The sequence below is a fragment of the Prionailurus bengalensis genome, chromosome B4, assembly GCF_016509475.1.
Source record: "Prionailurus bengalensis isolate Pbe53 chromosome B4, Fcat_Pben_1.1_paternal_pri, whole genome shotgun sequence".
Taxonomy (NCBI): domain Eukaryota; kingdom Metazoa; phylum Chordata; class Mammalia; order Carnivora; family Felidae; genus Prionailurus; species Prionailurus bengalensis.
The window spans coordinates 83,699,409-83,708,878 of record NC_057358.1 but is presented as its reverse complement, the minus strand read 5'-3'; the positions used below and the strand labels follow the sequence as shown (position 1 = coordinate 83,708,878).

The following is a 9,470-nucleotide window of genomic DNA, read 5'->3' as shown; positions in this document are numbered from 1 at the left end:
CCCCTGCTGTGTTTCCTGGGGAAGAGGCGGCACTGAGACAGACCTTCACAGTGTAACAGGCAGTTTAAGCCACTCTCCACTAGTAGAGGATTTAAATTGTAACGTGTTCTTAAATTAAGGAAAAAATGAGTACAGAGTCAGAGCCAGAGTTTCAAAATATTCTCATCTGTTAAATTAAGAGTGTCTCCCATAGAAAAGCAGTGGAGGCCCCACAGGGCAAGTACAAAACAGAATTAAAACTCCCAAGGGTCTTGTCTTTACAAAAGAAAAGGCAGGAGGCAGCCCCTGGACAGCGGGTCGTGCTGGCCGCTCCGGTTGGACCACGGTGCATAATCCTCAGTCGCATCATCACAACGTCTCTGAGCGTTTCGATGGGGGGAGAAGGGGCAGTGTAGTGTGTGTGGGAGGAGAGGCCCAGAGGGCTCTCTGTGCCCCCTTACCCCCTTTTATATCCCAGAGGAAAGTAGAGGGAAGCTGGCTACACCTTGAAATGAGGCTATGTGTTTCAAACCTGGGGACAGGGGTAAGAGGGGATCTGTGCTTTGAGCAACCTGAGCCAGAGGCAGAGGGGTGTTGGAGGGGTGAGGGGGGAATGCATGATGCTTATTGCTTTGTACCTTTCACTGGGAAGGAGGGCAGCAGCCAACAGTAGCTCACAGGTTTGTAAACTGAGCCTGCTGGCTTCAAGAAGGGAGGCAATGAAGTCGAATTAAATATAAAAGAGTCATTTGTGCAAAAATAACTTAAACAAATAAAAGACCTGGGGAAGGGGGTGTTCCCCTTAGCCTGGTGGGGAGAGGGCCATATACCACCCCCCCCAGGCCTTTTCAGTGACATGGCTTTGGGGGGGAGGGGGTGAGCTTCCCTACCCCCTGCAATGGCTCAGGATGGGATTGTAGGGGAAGGGGTTGCATTTGTGCTCTGAGTGGGGAGTAGTGCCCCCACCCACTGTCCACAGGTGCAGGTGGCTGGCAGGGGCTCCCAAGGCTCAGCACTCAGCTCTCCCCAGTCAGGGTCAGATCCAGCTCCAGGTATGGCTGCTAAGGGGCCAGTTTCCTCCTCTTGTTTTTGGCAGGACGGCCAGGGCGGGCCCGGGGAGGCAGAGGGACAGCCGCCTATACAAGAGGGGAAGTTGAAAGAAGTGATCAAACAGCTAGGTATTGGGAAGTCTTTTATTTTCTCCCCATGCCCTCTAATCCTCTTCTCTTGCCTCGTCCCTTACAACCTCCCCCCATCCCTCCCACCCCGCAACCCTGACACACACTTACGCGGGTTGTGGGGCTGGGGTCCAAGGTAACGTCCTGGCGGGAGCTATTGCTGTTCCGAGCAGGGCTGCAATAAGGGCACAGATGATCAGGAATACCTCCCCAAGCACCAGGTGAAGCTCAGAGTTTGGGTGGGAAGCTTTCTACTTTTGGATAATAAAGGCATAATATCCTGTTCATATTTAAACATGAGCCTTATTGAAAGCCAAGCCACTCTAGACATTTCTATAAACCCATCAAGAAGTGGGAGAAGGCCAGGACTGGCAGGCCCAGCACTCACTTGTATTTTCTTCTCCGGCCACGACGAGACTTTCTGACTACCCCTGGGGGCACCTGGGAAAACATGGACTGTATGTGTAGGAAAAGTTAGGAAAAGGAACCAAGTTCCCAGCCTTTCCTCAGAGCCCTTCAGCTCAGACCTCCATCACCCTGCACTCACCTTAAGGTCCTCAGAATGGGGTCCAGGAGGGGATGGATCCTTGGGTTCAACACCCCCTTCAGCCAGCTCCCCATTATGCTGCCAGTGATGGGTCCTTCTTGGGGACCGTTCCATTTGTCCATTGAAGCCACCACGTGCCCCCCACTTGAGGGCCAGTCGGCCAGGCTCCCGCCGGCTACCAGGCTTTCGGCCCCGGCCTGGCCTGGCTTCACCATTAATGCCCCTAAGTCCCCCTCCTCCCCTCCGGCCCCGTTTCCCTGACCCCCTCCCAGCGAGCAGCTCAGGGACTGGGGGGTCGGGAGAACCGTGGGGTGGGGCTAAGGCACTGAGGGGAGGCCGGGCAGGCTCCGGTTCCAGGGCTGAGGTGGGGCTCTGAGGGGGCAGACAAGGGGCTTCTGGCTGCTCTGGAGGAATCTGCAGGCAAAAAAATAAAATCTTAGTCCCAGATATGGTTACTCTGCTACTGTAACTCAGAAACTCATACATCCAGTTTGGGAAAAAATTCTGTCCCTGATACACACGTGCCCACAGGCTCACCTGGAGACTCTGTAGCAGGCAGGCTAGGGGACTAGAAGCCTCTGAGAGGGGTGGAGGAGCTCCCCCCCCAGGGAGGAGCTGCAGCCCCAACTGGCCAGAGAGAAGAGGGCCAGGAGGCTGCAACAGGCTGGGGAGGGTTCCAGGGCTGCTGGTCAGCGAAGACAGATCACCTGTTGAGGAGTTAGGTCAGGAGTCTCCCTTGGCAAACCAGTTAGGCTGAACAGACCCTATTAATCTTAGGCTTAACCCCAGGGTCAAAAACTCTTCCCCAACTCATCCAGCCTCTACTCCCAATTTTTACTGGTTCCTTTCTTCTCTTTCACACCAGAGTTTTCCCTCAGGCTCACCCAGCAGGCTGGCACTCAGCAGAGGGCTAAGGAGTTGGGGGGGTCTCCCTGAGTTGGAGGGGGCCTTGCCCAGAGAGGAGGCCCCCGGGTCAGTAGTTGCCGTGGTGACACTGGAGGTAGGTGGTCCAGGTTGGGGGGCACTCAGGACACAGGGCTAAAAAGAAGAATGACAACACCATGTGCATAAAGTATTTAACAAACGTACAGTACTTTCACGTATACGATCTCACTGAAGTCTCACGTGAAGTAGGCCACGCTTATTAAATACAGACCCAGTTCTTGCAGCCATCCTACCCCCAGCCAAGAACTAAGCCCTCCCCAAAGGCCCTGAGGAAGAGCTCAGGCATGAAACTGAAAGCCTTTGATTCCCAGTTCCCATCTCTGATTCTACCTCTTGTTCTGTCCCACCCACTCCTCCCCTATCCTCACCTGGGGGGGTGTCCCCGAGGGGGGATCCAGGCTGGCAGCCAGCAGCGCAGAATTTAAAGCTATGAGGGTAGGGGGGGCTGAAAGTGGGGGGAATAGTAGGGGGGGCAGGTCTCCCAAACCTGAAAATGTCTCCCCACTTGGACCCCCAGCTCCTTCTGCAGATCCCTCCCCATCCCCAGCTGTGGGGCCCAGGGCCAACAGGGGCAGGAAAGAGGCAAGGAGGTTGCTAGGAGGTGCAGAAGGGGGTGGAAGAAGGTCTGAGGGGGGTGGTGGAAGCAGGGAAGCCACCAGAAGCGAAGGCCCTTCAGGTTCGCCTGGGGCTAGGGGAGGGCCAGGTCCCCCGGGTGGGGGTAGCAAGGGCTCAGGGGGAGGTTGTCCCCCTCCCCCAGCCAGCACGCCAAATAAACTGTGGCTGAGCAATGGAGAAGGTGGAGGTTGCCCCAGACTCAGAGGGAGAGGCAAGGCCCCTAGCATCCCTGGGAAGCCGGCTCCACTCAGCGCCAGGCCCTGCTCAGGACTAGGGAAAGGGAAAGCCTCCCCACCAGCCAGGGGAGGCAGAGGACAGGCTGGGCCCGCCCCCATCCCAAGCCCTTCAGATGGGCTTTGAAGCACAGGGCTGGGGACTAGGGGGGCTTTGGAGGCAGCTGGTGGGGCAGGGGCACCTGCAAAGGAAAAGAAAAATTCAGCTCAAGACAGGAGTGTTTCTTTCTCCCAGTGTCCAAAGAACCCAACCCTCATACCTCCAACCCAGAAAACCACCCCAGACCTCTCTAAGCTCCCCTAAATACCTTGGCTGCCTTTATCCACCAGAGAAGAGGAAGGCTCTACCCACTCACGTACCTGGCACACTGCTGAGGCTGCCACTGGTGGTCCCAGGCAGGGAGGGTGGGATAGGGTGCCTGGGCTGGGGAGGGCTCCCTGAGGAGAGGGTTGGGGGAGGAGGAAGGTGTGCATCTGACCCCAAAAGGTTAAAGCTTCCATCAGAATGGGAAGGGCCAGGGGTGGGGAGTCCCAGCAGGGACAGCACAGAAGGGAGAATAGGTTGGGATGGCTCAGGGAGAGGAAAGGGTTGAGGGGCAGGAGCAGGGGCCCGAGGACGGCTCCGTCTAGGGGCTTGAGGGCCTCCCCCTTCTAGCAATCGCAATACCGTTGGGGGTCTGCGGGGACGACGCTGAGAGGGACGGGGTGATGAGGAGTGGGAAGCTGAGGGTGTCTGGGCACGGGGCCTTCGGCCCTGTAAAGTGCTGGGAGGGGGGAGCGGGGGATGCTGTGCCTTGGCCGCTGCAGAGAGTAGGCTGCTAGCAAGGAAGGGGGGTGCCCCGGGCCCCTCCACCGTGGGGGCCCCTCCCAGGGATCCCAAGACCAGGGGCAGGTGCATAGTGGCTGAAGACACTGGTGGCTGAGTGGCAGGACCAGGGGGGCCAGGGGGACCAGGGAGATTATTGCTTGGGGGCAGAGGAGGGGGCGTTAAGGCATCACTACAGTGGAAAAGAGAAGGGTCTGAAGGTGGTGAGGAGGAGGCATGGGGGGCTGGAGATGAGCCCAGGTCAGGGGGCACCAGGCTGGATCGGAGGGCAGCTCCCCAGTTGTAGGAGGGAGCATTGAGGCTGATAGCAGGTGGAGGCGGTGGGGCTGGAGAGGGGGCATTGCCCCTTGGAAGGAAACAGGGGCTGCTGCTGCCTCCAGAAGGGACTGGGTCAGGAAGCCTTGGTGGTGGGAAGAGCCCCCCAGGGCCTGCTAGAGGAGGGAAGGCCTGTGGAACGGAGGGTGGTTCTGGGGGAAGGGAGCCAGGACCCCCATTAAGTGGAGTTGTAGGAGGGACTCGACAGGGAGGGCGGGCAGCAGGGGGCCCTGGGGACACAGTGTGGAACATTTGGGGGCTCGCTCCCTCTCCTGCAACGAATGAGAAATGAAGGGTCAGCCTGTGGCTCCCCTTCCAACAACTTTCTTTCATCTTCTCCATCCCATCTCCCATAGATCCCCAACCTCCCTGTACCTTCCTCTCAACAAGCAGCTCCCCGTGCCACCCTTCTCCTTGCTCCCCCTCATAGAGCTCCTCCCACCATCCCTCCTCCAGGCCCTTAAGTTTTCCTCAGTTGTCGGGAAAGTGGAGAAAACTCACCAGGAGAAGAGTGTGAGCAGGTGGTCTCCATGCTTCGGTACAGAGTTGCCATGGCAACGGCTTTCCGCCGGTGGTTGCACAGCTTGGTCATGTCCTCCTCTGATGCGGGCCCCACCCCAGCCCCACCCGGGGTCACCGGGGCCAAAGGGTCAAAGTTGAAAACCTGTAAGGCAGGAGTCACGGACAGGGACTCTGAGAGGGTGAGATCTGTGAGAAGAGCTACCATGATCAGTCATTTGCAGTAGGTCACTTGGCTTATCCCTGTATTCTCTGGCACCCCTCACCACTCTGACCTTGGGGACATTGAGTGGACACTCCAGACCGCACTTGCAGGTCCCATCGCTGAGGAGGTAGCTCCGGGTTTGCTCCAAGGAAGACAGCTCTGTGCCACTTGGGCTGGCAGACGACAGGGTCAGAGATATAAAGTTAGTTGACACCATATCAGGAAACGTGCCTAAAAGGACAGTTCTTGAATCAAAGACCTTCCTGGGAAGGACAGAGGATAAGGGATGTGGAAAGAGAAAGAAACAGATTTAAAGGGCCAGATACAGACAGCAAAAAGGCTGAGGAAAGAAGAACAGAGAGCAATAGGGTAGGTACCAGAGATGCGAGCTTTGAGAGGAAGGGTGGGAAAGAAAACTCAGGCACCGAACAGCCTGAGGACAGAACTGTGGGAACTCTGAGGAGCCATACCTGATATAGAGCACAGCACCCTCTCGAACACAGCGCTGCCAGCCGATGGGGACAGATGTGGCCACAGGGCCCCCAGCTCTGTCTGCTCCACTGCTCTCATTGCCCCCATTCATTGTGTGTAATCAGCTCCCACGTGCCTGATAACAGACATCCATGTGGGCATTAGGAGGATTAAACTGTGCTGGGTACCTGAGGGAGTACTCCAGGAAGGCAAAGATTCTGGGGAGACCCGAGAAATCAGGAGTATGGAGAAACCCTCAGAGAGCTGAGAGAGAAAATGAAGAAGAACTCTCTGCCATCCCACCATGGCTACCTGAACATCTCTGCAAACATTGTGGGGTCCAGTCTAAAGCCGGGGCCTCCGGCTTAGCCCACACCTGCAACACAGGAGAGAGAAAGGACTGTCGGGAATCTGCCCAACTCAGAAGAGCACCAAAGCTCAGGATACTCTCAAGGGAAAGATCCTTAACCACATGAGGTAGGTGCCCACACATATCTCAGGGTTCTGTTGGCTGAGTCCACAACCATCCTTTCCGTGTACAGGACTGAGGAACCAGAGGATCAAAGCCTCCACTACCAGGGACCAAGAAATCAGAACCCAATTCCTAGACATAAAGGGCAATCCCCCTTTGTCCCATCAGAGACAGAAGACTTCATCCTGGAATATGGGCAAATTCCCATGCCAGGCCACTAGGAAGTTTCCCAGAGAGTCTGGCCCCCTGCTGTTCCCTACTCCCCAGGAAGATCACATAAAAAGTGCAGATTGCCCCACAGGTCATCAGGCAATTGCCCAACTGCCCGCTGGGGTGGTACCAACAGATCCCCTCCATGCCTGTTTCATTAGACAATCACTGATCTAGTTCATTTGGGTCTTCTGAAGAAAGGTTGGATCCATAGCTCTGTCTTCTCCCAAGATACTGAAAAGCTCCTGATCTCCCCCCACGCCTAAGGCAAGGGGCTTCAGCACCTCCTACCCCACTGGCTTCAAATTGGCTCTAAGAAGAATTCTCTTCTGATATGTGGGGACGCCCCCCCCCCCCAAAAAAAACCCTTGCAAGTATCCTCTCCAAACTCACCATCGCGCCCACCCCACACTGGCGGCTTCTAAACTTTCCCTCTCATAACAAGGCGCCCTGTCACCCAGCCTGCTTCCCTCAGCTTGGGGAGGAGGGGAAGGCGCACGAAGTAGGAAGGAACTTGGGGAGAGGGCGGGCGGAGGGTGGGCGAAGCACTGAGGGGAGGGAGGTGAAGAAGGCAAAAAGTCAAGCAGTGAGAGGGAGAAACGGCGGGGGCAGGTGAGGGTAGGGAAGTGGGGATGAGGCCAAGGAAAGGGGCCGAGAGGACGCGGAGGGGGCAGAGGGTAGGGACTGGAGGGGAGGGGAGGGGGAGGGGCGGGATGGGGGGGCCGGGCCCTGCACTCACCGCGGCCCATGGTTCGGCCGGCCCCGCCCTGCGCAGTCGCGGCCCAGAGGGTGAGTGGGAGGGAGTGGGAGGAGGGTCGGTGGAGCCCGAGCCTCCGGTACGGCCCCGGCCGGTCCTAGCAGGAAGCGCCGCCGCCGCCGCCGCGGATCACCGAGCGGCCTCCCGCGCATGCGCCATGGGGGCCAGGGGCAGCCCTGGGGATTCCGTTCCCAGAAGGCACCGCGCAGGCTGGTGCCGCCGCCGCCGTCGCTGCCGCCGCCACCGCCGCAGCCGCCGCCGCCGCCGCCGCTGCCCGGACGGGAGAGGGGCGGGGCCGGGCCCCCGCCCGGGCCCCCGCCCAGCGGACAACGACGAGCCAACAGGAGGGGCCGCAGTGCGCATGCGGGAGCGCGCCTACCCCTCCCCCACAACCCCCCATTAATCCCCAAGAGAACAAACACCCCACGCGGCCCCCCCGCCCTCCGCGGAAGGATCTGAGCCTCTTCCCAGGCCACTGGTGGCCAATCCCAGCCCTCTCCGGGAGGGGCCCCTTCTAAAGCCACAATCTGTTGGGGGAGCCAGGAATGCCAGGTCCGGGAGGGGCCAGCCCCAAAAGATGAAAGTCGCGACTTGCCCTGCCCCGCCCCAAAGGCTTCCCGGGTAGTGTGCTGCGACTTGACCCGCCTCCCCAGGTCAACATGTCACAACACGACCTCAGCCTGTCAAGTCACATGACCTTTGCCTGTCACTGACAACCTGGTCATGTCTTTGGGCCAGGAGAGACCATCTGGTCTAAACCACCCCCCACTCCCATTTACAGAAGGGGAAATGGAGGTCTGGAGCAACGCAGCGCAGGCCTGGCCAAGGACCTGTCACTGTCACACCACCACCGATACCTGTCTTCCAGCCACAACCAACCTTGTGACAGATTCTACTGAACCCTGGCTGCCCCCACGAGGGTATGACAGTATATGTAACCGGCCGCCACATGGCATCTTTTTTCTACTTAATGGCACAAGAAAAATACTTCGCATTTTAAATGGTGCTTTTCACTTTTGTTCAGGCTGCCTCCAAGTTCATAGTTCTCTCATTTTACCTTCACAACTCATTATCTTTTATTTACAAATAAGAACGGTTGAGGCACACACTTAGGTGACTGGCCTGGGATCCCTGGGCAAGTGAGGAGCAGCTGAGGCTAGAATCTGGGCTGCTGACAACCCAGTCGAAAGCAGTTGTGCGCTCAAGTGCATGCAATGTCCTACGCGAAAGGCTCTAACGCAGCCCAAGGCACCTCCGCGGCAGGAGGCTAGTGCAAGGCTCCTCACAGCAGGGAGTCACAGGACTTGGGCATCTGGTACAGTGAAAAGGGCGGGTCTTGAGCTTTCGTGAAGAGCGCCAGGGCACCGTGGGGGAGTAAGTGGGGAAAACAGTGAGAATCGGCTCAACTGGTCAAAGGACACGAATCCTGGCATGCTGGGGGCCCATCAGAAACTTTACAAAGATAAAAGTTAAGGGTGCTGTTCTGAAAGGAGCTGAAAATGACAAGCAAAAGTATTCAAGTTCCTCGGCCTCTTCTGGGGGAGTTGGGGGCTAAAAGAGAAGACCTTTTTAAGAAGACGTTAGGCAGTCCTGTAGGCTGGATGCAAACTTTCAAAAGCGGTTGGTTTAAAAGGCCTTGTGTCCATTAACTGGGAGGGGACCAAGCAAAATGGGAGTCTCTTATGGAGAAGGTGAAACGGGGGCTAATGCCAGGTGGGCGGAATCAAAGCTCTTGAGGGAGACAAGCTGCAGTGAGGCTTCTCAGGCAGCCTGGGGGCAGCCACGGTTGATAGCCGTTGGGGCCGTTGGGAGCCGGGCCCTGGCGCCCCGCCCTCTCTTCTCCCCTACACCACCCCCCTACCCTGCACCTCCCACCACCCTTGTAGTCCCCTGCGCGTGCGCGCGAAGACACCGGTTGCCAAACATTGCATCATCCCCGCCCCCCTTTCCTCCCCTCCCCCTCCAGCTCTCCCCTCCGCGCGCGCGCATGACTCACTCACCTCCTCCGCGAAGCCTCGTGACCCAAAGCCACTTCCGGGTCCAACACAACGTCTACCCCCAAGCCGGAGGGAGCCATGGGGGCGGGGCCGCGGGAGCTTCTGAGTGGCGGATGTAAGGGATGAGGCGGGGTCGGCGCCGGCGTGCCGCGCCCTGATTGGTAAGCTTCTGGATCCGCCCCTGAGAGGAGGGCAAGGCCT

At 58.0% G+C, this 9,470-nt stretch overlaps 1 protein-coding gene across 6 annotated transcripts; it reads right to left on the bottom strand.

Annotated features, from left to right (window-relative positions):
* Positions 1-144: 144 nt before the first annotated feature.
* MBD6 (methyl-CpG binding domain protein 6) lies at positions 145-9,335 on the bottom strand. Of its 6 annotated transcripts, XR_006294717.1 has the most exons (14): positions 7,255-7,497; positions 6,146-6,209; positions 5,833-5,969; positions 5,433-5,535; positions 5,140-5,302; positions 3,858-4,910; positions 3,018-3,679; positions 2,589-2,742; positions 2,242-2,411; positions 1,705-2,118; positions 1,546-1,613; positions 1,269-1,332; positions 946-1,115; positions 145-359 (listed from the first exon to the last, which is right to left on the bottom strand). XR_006294717.1 is itself a non-coding variant. In XM_043564572.1 (13 exons), the coding sequence occupies exons 3-13, from the start codon at positions 5,943-5,945 to the stop codon at positions 1,041-1,043; spliced, it is 3,039 nt and encodes a 1,012-aa protein (XP_043420507.1). In that variant the 5' UTR covers positions 5,946-5,969; positions 6,146-6,209; positions 9,273-9,335; the 3' UTR covers positions 145-1,040. The 6 variants fall into 6 exon arrangements, 5 of the variants coding, with proteins under 5 accessions (XP_043420507.1, XP_043420509.1, XP_043420506.1 ...); XM_043564572.1 differs by lacking the exon at positions 7,255-7,497 and adding an exon at positions 9,273-9,335 and having other exon boundaries at positions 145-1,115; XM_043564574.1 differs by having other exon boundaries at positions 145-1,115; positions 1,546-1,598; positions 7,255-7,554.
* Between the last annotated feature and the right edge of the window lie 135 nt (positions 9,336-9,470).

Excerpts from the sequence above, each read along its gene's own strand:
- MBD6 (XM_043564572.1), bottom strand. The coding sequence starts at position 5,945 with ATGAATGGGGGCAATGAGAGCAGTGGAGCAGACAGAGCTGGGGGCCCT. Across the intron at positions 4,911-5,139 it reads CTGCTCACACTCTTCTCCTG|GAGAGGGAGCGAGCCCCCAA; the intron begins GTGAGTTTTCTC and ends CATTCGTTGCAG. Across the intron at positions 1,333-1,545 it reads GGCCGGAGAAGAAAATACAA|CCCTGCTCGGAACAGCAATA; the intron begins GTGAGTGCTGGG and ends CCCTTATTGCAG.